This window comes from Eremothecium cymbalariae, chromosome 2 (genome assembly GCF_000235365.1).
Source record: "Eremothecium cymbalariae DBVPG#7215 chromosome 2, complete sequence".
NCBI lineage: Eukaryota > Fungi > Ascomycota > Saccharomycetes > Saccharomycetales > Saccharomycetaceae > Eremothecium > Eremothecium cymbalariae.
Window position 1 is genome coordinate 466,478 of NC_016450.1, and position 23,628 is coordinate 490,105.

At 39.4% G+C, this 23,628-nt stretch overlaps 9 protein-coding genes and 1 non-coding gene across 10 annotated transcripts; 5 read left to right on the forward strand and 5 right to left on the reverse strand.

The window, feature by feature from the left end:
* Positions 1-252: 252 nt before the first annotated feature.
* RTC6 (mitochondrial 54S ribosomal protein bL36m) lies at positions 253-489 on the forward strand (the record flags this gene model as incomplete). Its single annotated transcript, XM_003644754.1, has 1 exon — positions 253-489. One exon carries the CDS (start codon positions 253-255, stop codon positions 487-489), a length of 237 nt encoding a protein of 78 aa, XP_003644802.1.
* A 172-nt stretch (positions 490-661) lies between these two features.
* Positions 662-3,604, reverse strand: RTT10 (tRNA (34-2'-O)-methyltransferase regulator RTT10; the record flags this gene model as incomplete). Its single annotated transcript, XM_003644755.1, has 1 exon — positions 662-3,604. One exon carries the CDS (start codon positions 3,602-3,604, stop codon positions 662-664), a length of 2,943 nt encoding a protein of 980 aa, XP_003644803.1.
* A 324-nt stretch (positions 3,605-3,928) lies between these two features.
* PAN2 (poly(A)-specific ribonuclease) lies at positions 3,929-7,423 on the forward strand (the record flags this gene model as incomplete). The annotated part of the gene is made up of 1 exon (XM_003644756.1): positions 3,929-7,423. The coding sequence occupies one exon, from the start codon at positions 3,929-3,931 to the stop codon at positions 7,421-7,423; it is 3,495 nt and encodes a 1,164-aa protein (XP_003644804.1).
* A 279-nt stretch (positions 7,424-7,702) lies between these two features.
* TCO89 (Tco89p) lies at positions 7,703-9,772 on the reverse strand (the record flags this gene model as incomplete). Its single annotated transcript, XM_003644757.1, has 1 exon — positions 7,703-9,772. The coding sequence occupies one exon, from the start codon at positions 9,770-9,772 to the stop codon at positions 7,703-7,705; it is 2,070 nt and encodes a 689-aa protein (XP_003644805.1).
* A 466-nt stretch (positions 9,773-10,238) lies between these two features.
* VPS45 (Vps45p) lies at positions 10,239-11,987 on the forward strand (the record flags this gene model as incomplete). The annotated part of the gene is made up of 1 exon (XM_003644758.1): positions 10,239-11,987. One exon carries the CDS (start codon positions 10,239-10,241, stop codon positions 11,985-11,987), a length of 1,749 nt encoding a protein of 582 aa, XP_003644806.1.
* A 174-nt stretch (positions 11,988-12,161) lies between these two features.
* On the reverse strand, positions 12,162-13,631 carry CTI6 (Cti6p; the record flags this gene model as incomplete). Its single annotated transcript, XM_003644759.1, has 1 exon — positions 12,162-13,631. One exon carries the CDS (start codon positions 13,629-13,631, stop codon positions 12,162-12,164), a length of 1,470 nt encoding a protein of 489 aa, XP_003644807.1.
* A 1,430-nt stretch (positions 13,632-15,061) lies between these two features.
* PPQ1 (protein-serine/threonine phosphatase) lies at positions 15,062-16,756 on the forward strand (the record flags this gene model as incomplete). Its single annotated transcript, XM_003644760.1, has 1 exon — positions 15,062-16,756. One exon carries the CDS (start codon positions 15,062-15,064, stop codon positions 16,754-16,756), a length of 1,695 nt encoding a protein of 564 aa, XP_003644808.1.
* A 1,047-nt stretch (positions 16,757-17,803) lies between these two features.
* On the reverse strand, positions 17,804-17,875 carry Ecym_2245. Its single transcript has one exon. It is a non-coding gene; the product is annotated as a tRNA-Glu (tRNA).
* A 1,028-nt stretch (positions 17,876-18,903) lies between these two features.
* CBC2 (nuclear cap-binding protein subunit CBC2) lies at positions 18,904-19,614 on the forward strand (the record flags this gene model as incomplete). Its single annotated transcript, XM_003644761.1, has 1 exon — positions 18,904-19,614. The coding sequence occupies one exon, from the start codon at positions 18,904-18,906 to the stop codon at positions 19,612-19,614; it is 711 nt and encodes a 236-aa protein (XP_003644809.1).
* A 377-nt stretch (positions 19,615-19,991) lies between these two features.
* Ecym_2247 (homeobox domain-containing protein) lies at positions 19,992-21,041 on the reverse strand (the record flags this gene model as incomplete). Its single annotated transcript, XM_003644762.1, has 1 exon — positions 19,992-21,041. The coding sequence occupies one exon, from the start codon at positions 21,039-21,041 to the stop codon at positions 19,992-19,994; it is 1,050 nt and encodes a 349-aa protein (XP_003644810.1).
* Between the last annotated feature and the right edge of the window lie 2,587 nt (positions 21,042-23,628).

The window sequence follows — 23,628 nt, forward strand, 5'->3', positions numbered from 1 at the left end:
TAACAAATCCAATGCTGGGCTGAGTCAAATGTTAATGAGTCTTCCATTCATTATATTAGATACATCGGTTTTTCTAATGTTTATATTTTGTGCCACAAAGTTTTGTTACCCGGACTCAAGCCTTTGATCTCGTTAACAATGATCGTTGGCAATATTCAAATATTCCATCATTTTAGAACTCATCGGCATCAAATCTATACAACATATTCAGCAATCAGAGGACTCAACTAACATTATCGAGCTCAAATATAGATGTTCAAAGCTATTATTCGTTGTGTGGTCCCCAGAACCCCCATATATTCCGCTTTGAGCTCGAATTTACTGTTATGCAAACCGGCTGCCACTTTTATGCTTCCAACTCTTACTAGAGGCTTCAAAGTTAGAACCTCTGTAAAGAAGTTTTGCAATGATTGTTACATGGTGAGACGCAAAGGTAGGGTGTATGTCTATTGTAAATCTAATAAGAAGCATAAGCAGCGTCAAGGTTGAGATTGCGGTAATGTCAATTATAAAGGAGGGTCTTGTCAAGGAATAGCACAGTGGCATCAACTTTATTCATTTATCTGCACGCAGAAGTTATCACTGTAAATAGTTTATATATCTAGATGTTAATTTAATGTACGTTACTCCAGTAAAGGATATGAAGGTTATCTATTTTTTATTAATTCTTTAGATTCCAAGCTGACAATCCTACTCCACCTATCAAGATATAAGTATCATCGGACAAATCGATGAAATCTGAGGAACCAGTATCAGCAACAGTTGTGTATTGCTTCTCGATAAGCGTTAGACGATTTTCAACGATGGACCAGACACGGATAATCTGATCTACGGATGTTACAAGTAACTGTGAATGGTTTCTTATTAGGTGTACAGAGGTTATGGTAGAAGAAGCAGCGTTTGGTTCAAAGAATACAACAGAAGCCTGTAACGTCCCACCATCGGCTATTTTAAATGAAGAAATACCCAGGGCATTATCGTCGCCACCAGTATATACAGTGAATCCATTTTCTTTAACAACAAGATCTAATGCCTTGATACCCGATTGGTGCACTTTGATTCTTTGACAATATTCAGGTAGTTTCAAAGTAAACACATCCAAATTATTATCTACCAGCCTACTCCTGTTTACTTCAAATGGAATATAGTTGGTAATATCCCATAATACTAGGTGACCATCGGTAGGAGCAATAAGCAAATACAACTTGCCTGAAAGGATAACCAATGAAACATTTAAGATACAACATGATGTATACAAATCAGCGAGAAGCAACTGGAATTCTTTGGTCTTCGGTTGATAAACCCAAATTTTAACACTGCTGTCCGAATAAACCGTCGCTAAAATGAACTTTTTAGTAGATTCAATAAACAAATAACTGAAGTCCATAATGCGCAAATCTGGATTATTTGAAGAGAAAGGTAATTTGGTGTTTAAGTCAATATATGGTCTTTCCGGAGACTCAGTAATTTCCCACAAAAACAATTCCTCTTTAGCACCACAAGAAACTAAAAAATTATTATTAATAAATTTACAGCGTTGCATACCACCAACATGTTGTCTTTCAGTCCAATGAATTGTAATGTTTCCCGATCTGGGATCGAAATGATTAAGTTTTATTGTGCTATCTTCAGATGCGGTTGCAAACAGGTACCCATTATTATATGAATGCTCTTTCATAATCGAAATATCTCTAATCTCTCTACCATGAATACCATTTTTCAATGAACGCGGAAAAGATGATTTGTAAAACTTCCGTATGTATAGGGTGGAGGCTTTTATAAAGCAAAACATGTATTCCGATTCGAATAAACAGAGCTTCCATTGCCTATGGGCACCTCCACATATTTCAGTTGCCAATTCAAGCTGCTTAGTTTCATTGTAAATATAAAAACTATTCGACTTAAAACCGTAAATAATATAATCACCATCTGAGTTGAATTCCCCACCTTCCAAGAAACCCTTCGAGATTTTATTTGAATGAACCAATTTATAGGACCTACTGGAAAAATCAACAGATAAAAAGTTCATATATCCATCTCTGTTCGTGACAGAAAATATAGAATTTCCAACATGTGTGAGAGACGTGGTAGTATCACCAGGGCAAATATTCCTGATTATAAAGTCATAACTTACATCGCGAATATCAAAAACTGCCAAGGTGCCAAAACGTGATCCTATTAAAATATAATCTTCGAAAGTATTTAGACTGCTAGAAGCAAAATTCAACGGTTTAGTAAAATGAACTTCCTGAATCATATCTAAATTTTCGGAATCAAAGTCCAGACATACAAGAGGATCTCTTGGATTTGGAGACTCCACAACAACCAGTATATTTTTATAATGAGTACTTACAAGACAGTTTGTACTCTTCGAGATACTAAGCAGTTTGTATTCTTTTTGAATAGATATGTTACCCTCTAAATCAAAACTTAATAAAAGCAGCACAGATATGTTACTAGAGATTATGAGTACATTTAGCGCTTCGATCCCACTAACAAGCGAGTAGCTCTTCAGTCTTTTATCAACTAGTAACAACACCCAGTCATTTGTAGCTTTAAGATACCTTAATATTTGACCTTCTGATGTGACTGCAATGATGCCAAATTCAAAGCAATAAAACCCTTTAATGATCTCGTTTTGCGTGAACTGAATTCCGCATTCAGCTATATCATTTACAGAGAAAAAGGTAAGCTCATCTCCATGTCGATCATTGGTACATAAATCTATCAAGTTTATCTTGCCATCATTACCTGAAGTGGCTGCGATCATGTCATTCTCTTGAACATCAACACCCCAAACGCTTTTCATTGAATGAACATTATAGATATCACACTCCACCAACTCGTTATCCAATACATCCCAGACTCTACAGGTACAATCCTCAGAAACACTTATAACTTTCTTACCATTCTGAAAGATCTTCAAAGACCAGATTCTAGCCGTATGACCCCAAACGGTGGAAAGGAGTTGACCAGTGTGCAAGTTCCAGAGTTTTATGGAACGGTCATCAGAACAACTTGCAACTAGATTTGCATCTTCACTCATGGTTACAGCAAAAATAGACCCCTCATGTCCTTTCAATGCATGCAGTTTCTTTTGATCGTGCAGAGTCCAGATAATAACCCCACTCATTACCGTTCCCGCATTCACATATATCTTCTGTGGTGTAACTTTTATAGATCCCGAGTACAACAATGAGCGTTCTCCATACACAAACTTCACGTCCAAAATCGTCCCACAAAGATTAATAACCAATACTTTGTTGTAACTAGTTAACAAGTAACATGATTCCCCATCAAGGCTAAATTCACCACTAATAATCCACTCTTGGTTGAGCTTTTCATACCGGAGGACATCTCGTTCCTTAAGCAATTTGTCAAATTCCACAACACAAACCGATCTACTCCCATATATAAGTACCCGTTCACCAGATATGCTGATTCCATGCACCTTATTCTTATGGAAAACCTGGCATTGGTTAACTTCAACACCGGTATGGTAATTGAAAATATTTATATATGGTCCATAACCAACAATACACCACTCTCGCTCGAACTTGACAGCTATGGAGGGCCCAGAATGGCTTATCTTGACCAGCGACATACCTGGCGGCTCTCCAAACTTTGGATAATGTTCTTAATCCTGGAATCAGCACAAATTTCTCTTTAAAATGAACTGATGTTGTCTGCTAAATGTCGTGAACTTGAAAAAAATTTCAGTGCTGATTCTTGCAATACGACAGCGAACCTTGATAACCGAGTAGACCAATATACAAAGGGTTCAAGGGTGATAAATAACTAAAAACAGATAAATATACAGACTGAGTTTAGTGGATAAGAGTATAAAGTAAGTTCTAGAGTGCTGTTTGACTTTGTTTATTAGCTCTGGTTTAGGTTGGGTTTAAAAATACTAAAGGATAATATATAGATGAATAACTGGCAATTATCCTATCAGTCTCCAGTTGATTTGACAGACCATCTACGGAAACCCTATTGGGCGTATGATAATAAGGAGAAGAATGTAACCAAGATACTGCTTGATCAGGAAGTGAATTTACTTTGGGCAGGAGATACTTATGGCAGAGTGTCATCTTATGATCAATCGTATTCATTGTATACAAGACATACAGCGCATATTGGAGCAATACCAGTGGTTGATATGTTAAGTCACAAACAGGGTATAATATCTTTGAGTTCTGATTCTCTGAACTTTGCCAATAGAAGAAGTGTGACTAAATTGAATCTTACATCAGCAGATATAGCACAGTTGTGTGATATGAAGGCAATGTGTTTTGGTAACAGTAGCCAAAATCATGTATATTGTGGTGGGGCAAATCTAGCTAGTGGGATAGTAGACATAGATTTAATGAAAGGCCGTCTCAGCAACACAGTACAATATCCTTCGAAGATTAAGTTTATGCATTCAAGTAATAGAACAATTGCAATTGGGAAGCAACACGGTGGTATTGACATACTTGATCCTAATAGTAATACTCTAATTAAGAGTTTTTCAGGGCATTCGTCAATGATCACTTCTATGGATTTTAAAGATTACACTTTGGTGACATCTGGGAAGTCTAAGAGGTTTAATGTACTTTATCCAGATCAATTTGTAAACGTGTATGATTTGCGAATTATGAAGCAGTTACCACCAATATCTTTTTCAAAAAGTCCCGAATATCTGGGAAATGGATCTTGCTATATTATAGGAGCTGATTTTGTTCAATTACATCCAATTCTTCCAACAGTTATTGTAATTGCCTCCGTAACGGGTGCTTTTGATTTCGTTGATTTATCCAATCCAACAATGAGGACTCCATATTGTCATCCATGTCAATCAGTAAAACAGTTCCAATTATCACCTAGCGGCGACTACATAGCATTTATTGAACAAGATAACAATGTAAACATGTGGACAAGGTCCAATGGTATGACAGGGTTTACTAGTACGCCAACGACAATACTTGAATATCCAGATTTCCCCAATGACGGTATTATGCCTGAAAGAGTATCTGTTGATGATTATGAATACCCATTGAGTAGCGTTGGTTTGCCCTATTTCAGTGAAAAGTTACTTTCTGCATGGCATCAAACCGTTTTCCGGAGTGATGGTACTATTTCGATGAAAATTCCAAACACTATCCTCAGCGGTGCTAGTGTAAACAATCAACACGTTTCAACTTCTGCAAACTCCAGTTCAAGGCCAAACACATCGAGATCACCAAGTGCATATCTATCCTCATCAAAATACTTACTTCAGCCATATAATAGATTCAAGTATGGACATAGGAACGTCGCGGCACCTTATAGATCATTAAGAGAGAGAAAGAAGAAACTATTAATTACTGACGAAGATGGAAAGGATAAGCAGGAGCTGATGCATTATAAACCTTCTAATCCTAGTGAAATTCCACCAGCATTTACAAAATTACAGATGGTTTATGGAAGGTTTGGAGTACAAGATTTTGACTTCAAAGCGTTTAATAAAACGAAGTACTCTGGCCTGGAAACTGATATTGACAATTTGTATACTAATGCAATACTACAAATGTACCGCTTTGTTCCAGAAGTTTACAATTTCCTTGTAAGTTGCCTAAAACAGGAAAATTTTAGCGATAACTCTTTGCTTACAGAGTTAGCTGCTCTATATGATATGATGGTCAGGGCAGGAGGAGAGATTTGTCGCTCCAGCAACTTCCAAGAAGCATTAGCATCCATTCCAAAGAGTCATCAGTTAGGATTAATTACTGATACTTTAAATGATGTTTGTGGTCTGAATGCTATCGGTCCACAGGCCACTACTCCTTCAGCAACAACTATTTCAGGTCCTTCTTTATGTGGTAATTTCGAAAATTTGGTTCTTGGAGACGAAAACAATCAGAATATGCTACAAAATGGTACTGAAACCCCTTTAAGCATTCCTCAAAGGTTCAACAGTTTTTTGTTAAACAGGCTATTGTTTGAGGAGGTACAAATGAAAATCAATACCACCCAGAGCATTGTGTTGGAAGAACTATTTGGTATTGACCTTCAGGTCACTTCTAGATCTCTCTCAACCTGCGGCAGTTTTGTGCGCGAATCTGATATTGTTCCTACCTTGATAGTTACTAGTCCAATGAGTAACAACATCAAGTATATTAACAAAAAATTGAACAACCAAACAATTTTGCCGTACATTGAATCTTCAATGAGCAGGTTGAAGCATCTTAAGGCTATGTGTGAGAAATGTTTTAAAAATGAAACCGTTGAATGTGAAAAAACAGCCCGTAATCTCCCACCGTTGCTCTCTTTGAATATTAGCTTGACATCTGAAGAATGGGCAACAGCTAAAACTGTGAGAGGTTGGTTAGCTAAAGAGTTTTATGCTACAATTTCTAAGGACAGACCAATATTGAAGCTGCAACCCACTGATTTAAAAACTACAAATGCTATTTTTAAATATGAGTTAAACGGTTATGTTGCCCGTATCTCAGACTATATTTCTGAGTCGCATTTGGTTACCTATTGTAAAGTTTTTGAACCAAATATTAAAACTTATAAGTGGTATATGTTTAATGATTTTCTAGTCCAGGAGGTAGATGAAGAGGAAGCACTAAACATCTCCTATTGGTGGAAGACTCCAGAAATTGCTCTTTACTCTGATTCAGAAGAATTGATGAAACCATTTGTTCCTGCCAGTTTTTACACTATTAACTATAGTATTTTATACAGGGACTATTTTGCAAATAAAACTAGGGAAAATATTAGGAAAGAATATGAGCTTTTGACTGTCAGTGAAGCGCCTAAACCGGGGTCACTGGTTGCATTGGATGCCGAATTTGTTGTATTAAGCGAAGACCAGGTTGAAATTTCATGCAAAGGTATCAAGACATTGATAAAGCCTGCTAAAACAGCTCTGGCACGGGTATCTGTCTTGAGAGGTGAAGGTGAAAAGGCAGGAATTCCATTCATTGATGACTATATTGTCAATACAAAACATATTGAAGATTATTTAACGAAATATAGCGGTATTGAACCCGGTGATTTGGATCCAAATACTAGTAATAAGCCGTTAGTTACTAGAAGAGTTGTTCTAAGAAAAATATGGTTATTATTACAATTAGGTTGCGTTTTTGTTGGACATGGTTTATATAATGATTTCAGGAACATCAATATTCACGTTCCTAAGGAACAAACTCGCGATACAGCTTTGTATTTCTTACAAGGCAGGCGGTATCTATCATTGCGGTATCTAGCTTATGCATTATTAGATCAAGATATCCAAACTGGCAACCATGATTCTATCGAAGACGCTCATACTGCATTGATATTGTATAGAAAGTATTTGGTTTTGAAAGAAAAGGGCATTTTTGAAGCAGTATTGAATAGGATCTATGAGGAAGGTCGTGCGTCAAATTATAGAGTTCCGGGTGATTGCCAATAAGCAGGTAACAAAGATTAATATTGCATTGAAATAGGGTATGTAAATGTTATACATAGTTTATGTTCTTCTAGGATATGGGGAAATAATAAAGTAAAGAATGATTCGCATTCAATCTTCTCAGTTATTAAAAATCTAAAACATCTCACATGAGCTTTTAGTGCTAACGTTTTAATTGGTCCTCAACAATTGGAAGGGTATACTCATTTTTAGCATATTGGTTTAATCAGTATAAATTTCTAACTAAAAAAACCGACTTATCAAAAATATGATTAGACACACTTATAACCGCTGTTGGTTGATAGCTGCTTCCATTCTTCTGTTAACTGCCCTGGTAGTTGGTTGTAACGAATTAATCAACCTCTGATTATGATGCGGAGTGTTTGTATTGCGTGTACGACTAGAAATATTCGTTGACTGCTGTAAGAAAGGACACTTTGCATTCAGTGGGTTTGTATCTTTGTTAAATTCAGCAGCATTTTCATTCCATATTGTAGCTAAAATTTGCTGGATCTCTAGTTCACGATTCCAAACATCAGGATGTAACTCGTTGAAGGTTTTCATATTCCTTTGATAACTACCGAAAAGCGATCCACTTGTAGTGTCGGATACTGGAGGAGATATTTTGTTGTTATGTTTTCTTACATCAATCTTGTGCTGTGTAATGACTCTTGTCATTGCATCATTTAAAGGATTACCAAATCTCCTTACATTCATATATTCGCGAGAAATCCGTTCGAATTCCCTTCTAATTTCTATATTAGACGCTAAGAAAATTGAATCAGAACTTGATGATTGTGCTGAAAGGTCCAAAAATGAGGATTCTCTTTGTAACCATAGTTTCTGTTGAGTCCTTGATTCAGTACCTTGATCTCCTGATTGGAGAAACTGAGAAAAGTTGTTAAAAGGGCCAACATTTGACCCATGCCTGTGTGAATTTATATTTGGGTAAGAATCTAACAAAAAAGATGGCTGTTGATTTCTCAGCAAAGCGTTTTGTGTATGCCTCTGAGTTAACAAATTATTAGGCCTGGGACCAGATCTTGGTGCAGTTGGCGGCCTTCCTTGTAAATTACTTGTTAAGCTCGAAATAGAGGTTGAAAACTTTTTCACAGGCTTATCATCACCCTTAATGTCATTCGATTTAATTGAACTAGATAAATCTGAGTTAATATAATCAAATTTGCTGTTGTGGTTGTAATTTGGGTTCTCGTAAATGCCGTTTTCTATCATTGCACCATGACTAGCCAGTGAATTTTGGCGTGACAATGTATGGTTAAAATGTCTTTCCACACCAGTGGACTGAGAGAGGATCATATCAGGAACATATTGTTCACTTTGTTCATCCAAAATGGATTCATTCTTAGTATTGTGTTTATCCTCTTCGGAATCACAAAACTCAACATCCCCATTTCCAACTATCGTAGGGCCATGTCTTTGTAGGCTATGTCCAGTCTCTACTATGGCATGTTTTGCGTCCAGCAGATCATCATCACCTCGTATAATTCTATCATTATCGTTCACAGTCTTGTCATGTTCTATCCTATCATCTTCGTCGTTTCCATCCAACAATGTATTTCTTAAATTTGAAGGAGGTTTGTAACTTAATTGGACTTTGGTTAACGTGCGTGAACTGTCAGGCCTAGATGGCTCATCGGAACCAGGAATTGAATTAGGTTGCTTGGAATCTGTTTCAGCTACCTTCAGCTCAGCATCATCACAAAGCGATTCCATAGTATCCCCGACTGCAGACTCCCCCATTTGCCCATACACATCACCATCCTCCTCTTCCTCATCCTCACCGCCCTCTTGCCCCTGCTCTTCTGCCTCCTCATCATCATTGTTCTCCTCACTGAAATATTCCACTTCTTCCTCAGGCGTGGAGTGGTTTTCATATATTTCGGCTGCTTCGTATAAATCGAGAATAGATTTACTCCTCGACCGTCTCAAAGAACGTAGTGTATTAGAACCGTTTCCAGAAACTGAGTTGACTATCCCCTGATCGGGATGCGACCCAGTCCTCGTTAATGCTGTCATGCTTAATATACTTATCGCCTTTCTCCTGCTTAATGAATCATAACTCCTTGTGCGCTTAACATTGTTGTTATTACTACCACTGTCACCATCCGCCCTATAAAAAGTCCCATCATGGCTGGTAGTCCTATGCAAATTTAACAACCCTTTGAAATTAGCATTGCTTCTACTCCGTGATCTAGTGGAGAACTGCTTTAGCCGTTTATTCCTAGCCTTCACACTCGAAGTATAGTTATGCGGAGTACTTATATGGGGTATTTGTGCATTCATCTCAGCTTCTGTCCTAGAAGACCTCCCTCTACTGGCTCCAGATGACATAAATTTGTTATACTGGTCCACTTATTCCCTAGATAACTAACCACTATGATAATTGAGAATAGTGTTAGTGTATATACTTCATGTAACTTGAATATAGCGAAGTATTTCCTTCCAACCTATTCAAGTCGTTTTTCGGTTAATTTAACCGAATTGGACTTCTTCACTGTCTTAAAAAGCCGCTCAATAGGCGCAGCAGGGTAACCAAAATATGCTCATTAGAAGGTCGATGAAGTGATTTGAAAGGATACTGAGCGTTGGCCAACCTCGATAGAGTGTTCTTATTATACGATAGTAAGTCTTTTGTGTATTTAGCAGTTCAAAGGGTGTAGTATGTTGTGAATTTAACTAGTCAGGTGTTTTCCACGAAATGTTAAAACTTGTTGAGTTAACTCGCATTTGTTATTAGACAAAAACAAGCGATAGATAGATCGCTGATATAGAAGAGCAATCAGAGATTCAGGAAGTTATGAATTTGTTTGAGGTAGCAGATTTCTACCTTGGTAGGTTGGTTAACCCTCAAGTGCGTACGACATTGAGTGTTGTAGAGCAGTCGCGTATACGGGTGTTGTTGCTGGACAAGTCTACTACGCAGATTATATCAATGACTGCAACGCAGACAGAGTTGTTAAATAAAGAAATTTATATGATTGATACGATTGAGAATGAGGATAGAGATGTGATGAGACATTTAAGCTGTATTTGCTATGTAAAGCCTACACAAGAAACGATAGAATATTTGTTGAAGGAGTTGCAAGATCCGAAGTATGGCAGGTATCAGATATTCTTTAATAATACAGTTACCAAGACTCAGTTGGAGCGATTAGCTGAATGTGATGATTTTGAGGTGGTTACAAAAGTGGAAGAACTCTTTCAGGATTACTACATTGTTAATGAAGATCTTTATTCGCTTAATCTGCCTATGTCCAAGCTGCTATCAAACCCGGTTGTGTGGGATCCAAGAGGTCTAGATTCTGTTCGACGTGGTATTGTATCACTGCTGTTGTCATTAAAGGTACATCCTAGGATTTACTACGAATCTAGCAACAAATTGTGCGGGAAGCTTGCAAAGGAAATACAATATGAAATAGACAAGAATGTAAAAACATTATTTGATTTCCCAAGAATGGACGCTCCCCCCATTTTGCTACTTCTTGACCGCTACAATGATGCATTGACACCGTTGCTACAACCATGGACATATCAATCGATGGTTCATGAGTACATTGGTATTAAGGATAATCTTGTCGATTTGGTGCATGTTCCAGATTTGGAAGATAGTTTGAAGCAAGTAGTTTTGTCATCTAAACATGATGTGTTCTTCCGTGAGACAATGTATCTAAACTTCGGAGATCTAGGAGATCGGGTAAAACAGTACGTTACACAATACAAAACCAAAACAAATACTAACGCCCAAATAAATACTATTGAGGATATTAAAAGGTTTATTGAGAAATTCCCAGAGTTCAAGAAACTTTCCAGCAATGTATCGAAACATATGGCCATATTAAGCGAATTAGACAGCCAACTACAGCTTAGAGATATTTGGCAATTAAGTGAATTGGAACAGAACCTGTCGGCCCATGATGATAACAACAATGACTACCAGGAAATGCTCAAGTTGTTGCAAAGTCCAAACTTGAAATCTTACTACAAGACGAAGTTGGCATGTATATACGCATTAAGGAATACCAGCGAAACGCAGAAAACGCGGCAAGTTGAAAGCATTCTGAGAGTTGCGTGTTCACCCCAGGAAGTGGCAATTTTCCATAAGTTTAAAGCCACCTGTGGCATGTCTGCAGCTTCGAGTAAGAAGCCTCAAGAAAATGATTTGATCAGTGGTTTGAGTAAGAAGTTTAACAAGATAAGTCGGAACAACGCAGAAAATGTATATATGCAACATACACCGGAGTTGGCCCGCTTATTGGGTGAACTTTCGAAAAATAAGTTACCGACCGAAAGATTACGGAGCGTCGACCATAATGGGCCTCATAACGTATCACCAATCCAAGATGTCATTATATTTATGGTTGGTGGTGTAACGCTAGATGAAGCTCGTGTGGTTCATCAATTTAATGAAACAATGAAGGCTCAGAACGGTAGCTTACGTGTGGTTTTGGGCGGTAATGATGTTCTTCGGACAGAAGATTTCTTAAGGGATTTTGAGGATATATTTTGCACTTCAGGTAAAGACACAGAACTTTCAGACTTATTATAAGACCTAGCACATTCCATGTTTCCAATGAATTCGGTATATATATATATATATTAAACAAATACCCCACTATTATCAACTTCAAATGTTATATATAAAGTAAAAATTATACATATGTTATGTTACATGTTACTATTTCTCTTTTTTTATGATTTATTATAGTAGTAGATAGAACCTTTAAGTTGCTGACCCCTTATCAGCATATTTTTGCTCCCATAGCAATAACTTCCTAGTTAAAGAATCCATCATCTTTAGTGATTGATCATAATCCTTGAATATAGTGTTGATCTTCGATATAAATTCATCATTCTCAACAAACTGAACTAATTGTTCTTTCCCCAATTCATTCTGTGAGAATTCCACTTGTGTTCGCGACAGGAATTCCAATATGGCACTTATCCTTCTCTTCATCTCGGATATACTAGTCCTATGACTGGGAAGCCTAGGCTTTATTGGCTTATTTATACTGACGTCCCCATTGTTTGTATTATCACTGCCATTAGAAATATTCCCATTAGACATAGAGGAGGATCGCTGCAATGATGCACCAGCAGATTTTCTAGAACTACCTCTCCTAGACCGTTTACGAGATACATCCTCTTCGGAGGACGAATTGGAATTTACTGATTTCCCACGCGTACGCTTGCGCGCCGCAGTTACCGAACCTGATGAAATAAATCTGGCACTCGCCGTAGCACCGAGTTCCTCCGTAGAAGAATGTCTGTTTGATTCACTTTTAGCTGCGGGAATTGGGGCAATGGTTCCTATAGACGTTGTAGACGTCGCTGTAGTAGGCGACGTCTCTGAATCTGACAACTCTTTATCGGACAAATCCTTGTCCTCCGCCTTGAGAATTTCTTCCGGCTGCGACGTACGTCTACTTTCACGAATAGCCTTCTCTAACATTAATTGATAGTGTTTTTCTTCTCTCGCACTCAATGTGGCCCTTTTCCGATTCAAAAGTCTCTTCTCATCTTGTTCATTACTACTCGTGGAATTATTATGCTCCTGTATGTCCCTATCGCTAGAATTCGCACTCCGCTCGAACTTATTACCATTTTCCTTACTCTTGGAATAGTCCACATCTTCCTCCTCTTCCTCCTCCTCCTCCTCTTCTTCTTCCTTAACCCCCTGGGGTTCCTGCAAAACTTCATATGGATCACCAATCGACTGCTCGCCTGACCGCTCCATACCACGCTTCACTCGTCTGTTCTGCCGACGCCGTTGCTGTGTGGGCTTGTAGTTAGACCGCTTTCTTCCCAAATCATTGGTATACAAAGAATGCAAAGACGGTTTACACTGCTCACACCAGTACTTATCCGGCGTGCTCTCCCCTTCAATAATGCCAACGCAATACCCGTGCTGCCAAACAGAACATTCTTCACACTGGATATACAGACCAGAGACATCAGGAGGATCCAACTCCCCACAAACACAACGTGTCTCCCCTTCCTCCTCCTCTTCCTCCTCTTCCTCCTCTTCCTCCTCTTCCTCCTCCTCCTCCTCCTCCTCAACTAACGCCCCATCCTCCTCCTCCCCATCCTCCACCTGTGAAGAACGCTCTCGTTCCGCCTGCCCTCGCATCCCACTACTACCCGTCTCCATGTACTTCATATCATTCCGTTCTCTAGCCTCAGTTCGACTCATCACCCACTGATCCTCTCAATCCTTAGATATATATAGATATATAGTTTACCTCTGTTCTCAATACTCTTCTTTTTTTCATATTTTCCAATTCCATTAATATTTCAAGTAAGTAGAAAGAAAGACGAGAATCCTAATTTCCTTGTAATATTTTTTTTCAGACCTTCTCTGACTCTCATTGAGCAACCATTACAACCGAACCAAACCAAACCAAACCAAACCCTGCCTCCTTTGCCACCTGCCGTTCGTCCATCGGAAACCACGAACCCACTAGCCTCTCGTGCGCTGCGCTGCTCTGCTGTTGCCTCTTCGTACCTTGCCTCGCAGTATATTTATTCCCTTACCAAAAACCCGTTTTTCACGGACCACATTTCAACAACACGTGACCATCCACACCACCCAGACCTTCATTATATAATCATACCTTACCCTACCTCGCCCTACCGCGCCGCCGTACCAAAGGACAGGTTGGCTGTTTGTGCGAGATTGTTCAAAATGTGGTGATCTTCCCGCAACCAGAAGAAACAAAACGGGCTTTTTTTTACGGGTCTAATTAAGCCTGCGCAAGCCCCGCTACCATTACTAATCGTTCCACCAAAGGCGTGTTTTTGATACTGGCACGCAACTCGGCTCTCTGACAGAAACTAAAACTATAACTGACACTTTGTTTTTTGTTTCCCCCCCATACACAAGAACTAGTCCGCCAAACGCAAATTATTGCTACTTTATCGGTAAAAGAACTCTTTTTTTTCTTAGTCCTCTATTCCATATATCTCCCTCCCTGTTAGTAAAGAAAGTAAGGCTTTATAGTAGCATTATATAACGGGTTTTGTTCGGTATTTGTTGATAGGAGGGACAGGAGAATATATATAGCACAATTAGACCTAGACTAGCGAGCAAAAGAAAGAGAACAGGCCTGTTCTTGATGGAATCTTGTTGTATATAAAAAGTTTAGTGAGGTTTTTTGTTTTCAAGAGAAAAACAAAGGAATAAATAAAAAGAATCAGTTCGAATCGAAGCAATTTAAACCCAAAAGACCATTCGCAGCTGCTCGCGGTTATACCCCTTCAACTAGACAGCTAAAGAGGTTTACCAGGTGGAAGAGCACTTCTTAACAAGCAGGACAAGGAGGGTTTTAGGTTTTTTAGTGTTTTTTTAGTATTTTTTAGAGTTTTTTTCTTATTTTTTCACTCTTAATTATTGCAGGATTCTTTTCTGTTTAAAAGGTTGCCTTTCTGTTAACCAACACATGTATAAGACGGCCATTTAGAGTACAAACAGCAAATCAGAGGATAACAGAGATATAATAAGATCAATCGTCGTATATATACCTAAGCAAGGAAGGAAAAGGAAAAAAGGGGAAAAAAGGAAATCGGAATATAAAGACAGAGTTTTTTTTAAGCTTTTACAAGTGGTATATTGAGGATTGAATAATGGGGAACAGCCCGTCTAAGAATAGTCAATATGCATTTCAGAGTACGAACAAACAGTCACAGAATGGAAATGAGCAACAGCAGTTGCAAGTGAGTGAAGAATCCTCTAATGAACCTAATGATCCTGATGATAGTAGGTCTCTACCTACTCAAATTAAAAACATCTCTATTTCCAAGGCCAGGAATAACAATGTCCTTACTACTGACAATGGGGCAGATGGGGCTGGGTCGACGCCCCATCCTAGACGGAGTCCTTATTTTGATATGAAGATCGATATGCATGGAGCGCGGGCGATGCAAAATATTTCTAGTTCTACAGAGTCTTCGGGTTCTGCGTTTTTGGGGTCGAATTCGAGCTCAACGGCTTCTAGTAGTGCTACTACGAGTTCTTCGTCTAGCCTGTCGCTGAAACATGATAATAATGGCCTAAGCTTGTCGAATTCATATTTGGAAGCACCGGGATTGCTGCCGTTGAAGAACGGGTCTTTGCCCTCGAGCGTGGACTCTGCGTCTTCTGCTACGACTAGCAATACTGCTGGAGGCAGTTTGCCGACGATTGCCGAAGAACGGGGGGAGCAACAGGCACAGCAACCGCATGACCATCGCCATCGCCATCTCCATCGCCATCGCGATCATGATTCTAGTGGTGCAACTATTAATAATAAAAAGAAAGTTCCTTCCTGCGTGTCCTCTTCACTATTGAAAAAGACCAGGATTCCCAATCCTCGTTCTACGCCGCCGGTCATATTAAGAAAGAATTCGCACGACCCGTACAATGCGGATACATTGGATGTTGACGACGTCATTGAGAGGTTGTTGCACCTTGGGGAAACGAGGTTTTATCACTCGCGGGACTTTCCCTTCCATTCATGGGAAGTGCAATTGATATGTGCTACCGCAAGAGAGATTTTTCTGGATCAGCCTTCTCTTTTACGTCTTCAGGCTCCCATAAAAATCGTTGGTGATGTTCATGGACAGTTTACGGATTTATTACGGGTATTGAAGTTGTCGGGTATACCTCATGACACAAACTACTTGTTCCTCGGTGACTATGTTGATCGTGGTAAACAGTCTCTTGAAACTATCATATTATTGCTATGTTACAAGATCAAGTATCCGGATAGGTTTTTTATGTTACGAGGAAACCACGAGTCCGCTAATGTTACAAAGATGTATGGTTTCTATGATGAATGCAAGCGCCGGATGTCAACAAAGGCCTGGAAGCAATTTGTGGACGTATTCAATACTCTACCATTTGCTGCCATTGTCCAGGAAAAAATATTCTGCGTGCACGGCGGAATCTCTCCCCAGCTCGCCAATATGAAGCAAATCGAAAAGATCGCGAGGCCGACCGATATCCCAGAGGAAGGGTGGCTAACTGATTTGTTATGGTCTGATCCAGACCCCGCTGTCTCTGAATGGGCTTTAAACGACCGTGGTGTATCCTATACGTTTGGAAAACGAAACGTGTATGACTTTTGTTCCAACTTTAAATTTGATTTGATAATCAGAGGACATATGGTGGTTGAGGATGGTTATGAGTTTTTCGCCAAGAAGAAGTTTGTGACGATTTTTAGCGCACCAAATTACTGTGGTCAATTCCAGAACTGGGGTGCTGTTATGAGTGTGACAACTGGCATGATGTGCAGCTTCGAGTTGTTGAAACCGCATGGTGCGAAAATTAAGAAAAAATGAAGATCTCAACCGCAATATACTCAAGTTCTTCTTTTTCTGTCTTTGAATCTTCCTATGTTATCTGCTTTGTTGAGAACTTCGGTTCATACTATGCTTCCCTCCGTTCTTTGTGTTGGTAATTGTGGTCGTCGATTTATGCGAGTGCTTTTGCCACTTTAGAACCATGGCGCTCTTTCTCTACTACTACTATTACTATTATTACCTAATAGATTCATATATGTTGCTGGCTTTTTTTTGTTACTTTTAACCCTTATGCTCGAACGTCACTTTTATTTTTATTTTTATCTTTATTTTTTATATCGATTATTCTTTGAATTTAATGTAATGACACTTGTGTTATCATATTCATCTATTTTAGTCTTTCAGTCTTTTAAATCTTCGGATGTGCTTTCCTGTATATCCAATATAGGCAAACCATCTTACTTTAGCTATTTGTCTTGGTCAAATTTTCACGTGAGAATGAACTTCATTATCCTATTTACCGCCAAGGGTTCGTAGGATCAAAATGTTCTAAACGTTTTAAACAAGTATTTATGTGATTTGCCTATACATGTATCCCTGGACTGTGTGTGCGGTAGGTATGCTGTAATTTTTTATCAAACTCTCTTGGAGCATCATGTTCGTTCGCCTTAATCCCATTAATCACACCACATATTTTCCTGTATCACCATATATGGTATCCATCCGTAAACAACAATTATGTCTGATCTATTTTGAAAAGCGAATATAAATATACTGCTATGGACATGTTACAGTAAAGGATATGTTGCAGTGCTAAAGCAAGCTGCAGCTTGGATAACTAAAACTACATTTGTATGATTGCCTAAGAAAGTAATTATTTGAATATCTTAATCGAAGGGAGAGATAGAGAGGGGCTTGATTCGAGAATAAAGGCCTCGCCATGCATCATCGATCATCCTTATATAGCCCCGTGCGGGATTATCCTTCTGACGGCCAGGACAAACACTAGCACTATCCATTATTATCTTGAGAAGTTAGTTAAGTTCCTCGAGAGAAAAATTACAATAGAACTGGAAAAAGATAATCCTCCGATACCGGGAGTCGAACCCGGGTCTCCACGGTGAGAGCGTGATGTGATAGCCGTTACACTATATCGGAGTAGATAGAAGCGATACGGACCGTAACAAATAATCTGTATCTATTGCATTTTACGATCACATGCGTAAAAATCAAAAGAGCCTCTCTATCGTAACGATAACAAGACAAAGAAACAGCGAATCAGAGTCGTTAGGAGACTATGAAGATGATAACCATTGTATAGCAGCGAATCAGAACTGTTAGGAGTGTTAAGATAACCATTGAGCGGTTATCGGCTAGGAATCTGCATAGCAAGTAAGCAAGAGAGCTTAAGTAGGACAACAGAAACTATATAAGAAGACCCAAACTAGCTAGATTAGATTAGATATAGGTCCAGCTAGATCCCCAGAGGGTAGTTGAGCCATATTAGAGACTACATAAACAGTAACTGATCATCAACCTAAGTATTAGCTGGCACGTGACGAGAAGTTCAAGCTAGCACGTGACCTCATCTAGTGGCCCTCGACATGCCGTTAGCATGATGAGATTTTTCTCCACCAAAAGCATCAGATATGATCTAATCATGTATATCACGCTTATCTTTATTATATTTCACTTAAAGAAACACCGTTGCTTATCTATATCACAAAAAAGTCAATTAACGAAACTGATAAATCTCATATGAACCAGCATTATGCCCTGTTTAATTTTATGCAGCTTGGCTTCCAAATGTTTTCGTAAAAGATTCATAGGTTTCCCGTAGCAAAAAGATCGCCTATGTTTGTTAACTTCTGGCAACAAGAGCCAAAAGCTGCTTCACATAATCTTCTAAGTCTGTTGCCTCAAAAGTTTTTCAACCTTGGCATGCCTTACAACTATCGTGATGGTTCCCAGGTAACGTTTGCGTAGCTGTATTTAAAGCCTGTATATACAGAGAGTATGTCATATACAGGTTACCCTCCCCTATGGTTGCGAGGTTCTGCGTTGAGGCCCACCCACCTAAGCTGGCATTGGAATTTGGCGGGTACAAAAAGTAGTCGTTAGAATTACTTACAGACTACTTCTCTAAGAGTCGAAGATACAAGGATCTAGATAAAAGCGATACCATTATGTCACTAGCAGAATTTGATGAGTTGAGATGGGATCATTCTTGTGATCGACTAGATGTGCCATCGAACTATTTGAAACGCAAAGCGAGGAAAACGCCTTCTGGGCTTGAAGAACTTCGTAAATCTATGGTTTCGGCAACGATATATGTCGGTAATCTTTCTTTCTATACATCTGAAGAACAGCTATATGAACTCTTTAACAAGTGCGGAACTATTGAGAGGATTATTATGGGTTTGGATCGTTTTAAGTTTACTCCATGTGGGTTTTGCTTCATAATTTATCAAACTCCTCAGGAGGCGCTAGCTGCGCTGAAGTACTTATCGAAGACCAAGCTAGACGACCGAGAGATTACTATTGATTTGGATCCCGGTTTTGAAGAAGGCCGTCAATTTGGCAGGGGTAAAAATGGAGGGCAAGTAAGTGATGAGTTGAGGTTTGAGTATGATGCTTCTAGAGGAGGGTTTTATGTTCCTTTGGAAAACAGGATTGGTACAGTGAATAACTTTGGAGCAAGGCGTATTCGTGAACCAAATAAGGGACACTATCATCATGTTCATCACCATCACCACCATCACCACCATCAACACCATCAACAGCACCAGCAGCATCAACAACAACACCAAACAGCAGCGGTAGCGGTAGCCGTGCCAGCTAAGGTGAATCCAATGGAAGTAGAGGAAGAGTTAGATAGTTATATTCCAGGTCAATGATTGTGATAAGGGTATTTTGTTTGTTCCAACCGTCAAAGTTATTTTTCATTTTAAGGGAGGTATGCATTATTAAGTAGCTAAATAGATTACCATCAAATAAGTCTTAAATCTTATTATTTCATTTTCATTTTTATTTTTATTTCTCATGTTCAGTTTTTGTTTCTTTGTTTCTCTCTCTTAAATATATCTAATGTTGCTACTATGAGTATTATTAGTATTACATTACAACGCAAATATGGTTTTCTAGATATGTATAATAATGATCAGTAAGTCTTATAAATACATTGCACATGAAAGGAGAACACAGTACATATAATATTGATTAAGTAAATAATCAATTGTGGGGAGACATTTCAAGCGGAATGCAGGCGGAATATTTAAACGTTTGTACCAGACAAGTTCTTCAATTCTTCCAATCTATCTATCAATTTTTTCCTTCTCGTTAGCGGCACAATATTAAACCGCTTGTCTAATTCACTATCAGAACGAGCTTCTTCGATAGCCCCTCTAGGCGGTTCAGCGTGGGACTGTGATGTTATGTTTCCACTATAACTCTTGGATAGCTTATAATAGTTTTGGAAAATCTTACGCCGTCTAACGTTGATAAACCAATTGGATAATTGAACCGGATTTAAACCAGTTTGTTTAAGCAGCTCTTTTTTTTCTTGAGGGGAAGGATAAGGATTGTCGTAATGGTCCCGGAGCCACTCATTAAGGATATCTACCGTCTCTTTGGGCAAGTTGGAACGTCGATGTTGTTTCTTAGTATGTTCTACCGACTTCAAGGCCTTGTGGGGTACTTTTGGTATAGCGGTGCCTGCTTGTGAAGCTGAAATAGGCTCCATTTGCACGGTAGTCGCCGTCGTTGTAGATGGTGCCATGATCTGTTTAGGCACATAGTCTCGATGGGGTTCTAATGTGTAATGTATCTCACAAGACTGGGGACCAAACACAGGACTAGTCTGCGCGACCCCGCCAATTCCGAAAGGTAAAGGTGTTACTGCTGTTGTCTGGTAGACTTGATGATAATAAATTGGCGCATGTCCCTCACTGCTATCGGCAAACGCTGAGGATGGAGCCGATGATGACGATGCGGTAGAAGTCGCCTCTGCATTTGTCTTTGGTGTAACAGCGTAATATGGCGTTTGGAAATGCGAGATGCTGTGGTGTCGTGGTAGAGGTTGTGGACATGAACGAATCTGTGGAAGTGAAGGAGATCTAACCCTGCCTGAATAAAATATCGGCGTTTGAGGTGGTGCCAAGTTGAATTCGGATATAGCAGAGATCGAAGAACCACGTGTTGGTGAATGTGAAATTGGGGGTGATACCGAAGGGTATGATTTGTGGCGGTATTGGTCTGTCTCCACTATATCAACGATATTTAAAATATGATGGATCGATGGTAGTTTCACAGGTGGGTTAGGCATACTGACTTTTTAGAACAATAGGTGTGCAAAAAGCGAAGATCGCTGCTTGAAAAAGGCGTTCCTTCGAAGAATAGAACAATAGTAACTGTTGGCTTATTGTTCCCTGAGTTTTTTTTTTTAAAAAAAAAACTGCCAATAACGTGGATGTACAACACGCCTATTTTCGTCGTTTTCTAGTGCTAGCAGCAGGCGTAATGTCCCCCAAAATGCTTCTTTTGTGGTTAGTTTGAGTCTAACGTGCGTGTGAAGTAGTAGGAGGAGGGGGGCTTAGTCCAAAAAATTAGATCAAGGATGACAGTATTGGCAAGTAAGAGAGCTTTTCCTGACAACAAAAGGAAGAAAGAGCGATAAAAGCAAAAAGGTTTATATAATCTCTCGAAAATAAAAAATCCAAATTTAAAAGCCAAGTAGATAGTTGGAACTAGAATGGATTAAAAAAAAATTGGTGCAAGGAGGGATAGACAGACGTAGCTTGTATTACGTTTGCAGCAAATAAATTTACTATGCATCAAAAAAAGAAAACAGACGTTATTTTATTTGCAAGCGAAGGACAACAAGATCTTTTTGGAATTTATATTATCGGAAACCAGAGTTAAAATAGTTGCATGATACTCAAGTCTACTATTCTCTCTGTACGTGAATAGGCGGCAACCTGAACAAACAAAGGAAGCGCATATGAATGTCGGCTCCACAAAGCTCCGTTCTAGCTTTTTTTTCCTAGTTCTGTTCTCCTTTGAAGCCTTTTAAAATGAAGATCCGCTTCCATGTTTTGGCATTTCATCCTCAAATGTGTCATGTAACTCTGAGAGTCCTGCACTACCTATGTATCCAACCTCTCAATTGCAGTCCTAGCACATTGGCGAAAACTTGACCTTTACCAAAGATGCTCTTAACCGTAAATAGACCGTTGTGCACAATCCTGTATATGAGCATACATTAGGAAAATATGATACTATGAACTTTCAACAAATCTGGCTCCACGGAGACCAAAATAGGATGGAAACTGAAAGCATCTAAGCGGTAAGTTTTTTACCTACCCTGTGCCGTTGGCATCAAAAAAAAGCCGTTAACGATTTCCATTTACCTTCATACCGCTACTCATGGCTCATGGATTTGGTTTCCTGTATGAGTCGAGTGAGAACCTTAGCGGCCCATAGTGTGTGACACCTAAGACTTTCTCTGACTGCATTATTCATCCCCAACTATCTAGCAACCGCGTTCGTTTCCTATATTTTTCCTTTTATTTCGTTCGACTAAAATACAAATCCGCTTTTATGTACATGACCATGCATGCGTGTCTATTGGGTCCGTGCATAAGGGTGTATGTGCGTCTTGTGTGGTTTTTCGTGTGTAGGCCTGTGCGTCCAGATGTGCGTGCGTGCGTAAATGTCTAATGCTCTCCCTCTCTCTCCCTCTCTCCCTCCCTTCCTCTCTCTGTATCCCTCTTCCTTTGCGTGAGTATCTGAGTTAAGCGTCTAATTCCTTTACTCTTGATCCCTCTTTCCGTCTCTCTTCGAACTATGCTAATAAACGTCCCATGCGGCCAGCCCGTCCCGTTGTGCCTACGCTAGAAACATCAACTTGCCTGTGGTAATGTTTGTGGCATTCATATCCACGTTTCGAAGCGGGAGAATGGCCCACCCAAGTCAATGGTAGAAGACATGGTTGCGCTAGTAAATGATGAGGTCGGCAACTACAACCATCGAATTCGGCTGCTCCTCCTCCCTATCAATGCGACGTGAAACCCATGTAGTACGAGGACATGGAAAGTTTTTACCTTTACAAAAAGGCTGCCTTTTTACTGCTTACAGAATTCCCATAGACACAAACATTAAGCAACAATGATTAAACATTGGGAGATGGGTAGATGAGAGAGGAGGATGGGAGGATGCTGTGGGGGGGGCGTGAAAAACCCTTTTTTCAAAAGCTGCATTTCACCTAAATAAAGAAACTGCCTTTCCATTAATTGATTGCCACATATGCTCTATATGCGGCTCATTATGCTTAAGTCCGTAAATACATACACACACAAATACACACACATTAACAACATACGTCTATATACGTATAATGCCTACCTACTTGCAGCTTTACGCTTCCACTTTTTGCCTTCATATTTTATCATGCGCATCGTTGCCACGGCCAGACATTGTCGCCACCTCCTTTTGGTCAACCAATTGGAACCTGATGCCCTATTGTATGTTTTACCGTGTCCCTGATTTCTCTCCCAAAGATATGCTGCCTTCTGTCCGTACATACGTACTCTATTACGCCCTCTTGTTTCAGCTCTTAACGATCAATTGTTCATTCGGAGCGAAGTGCACACATCATTAGTCTCGCGCGTTTTCTAGGTAATCCCAAAAAGAGAATAGGCGCCGCCTCCAATTAGGAAATAAACGACTGGAACCGTTTTTTCCTCGAGCGGCCATACAGCAGCAGCATGCTTACCTACACAAACCGGTCTATTATTCGAAAGAAGCACAGTAAGGGGGAGGGGGGAGGGGGGAGGGGGGGCGGTGGGCAGGGGTTAGTATTTTTGTTACCCGAACTTGAGTTGTTTTGGTTTTGCTACGTTTTAGCAACCAAG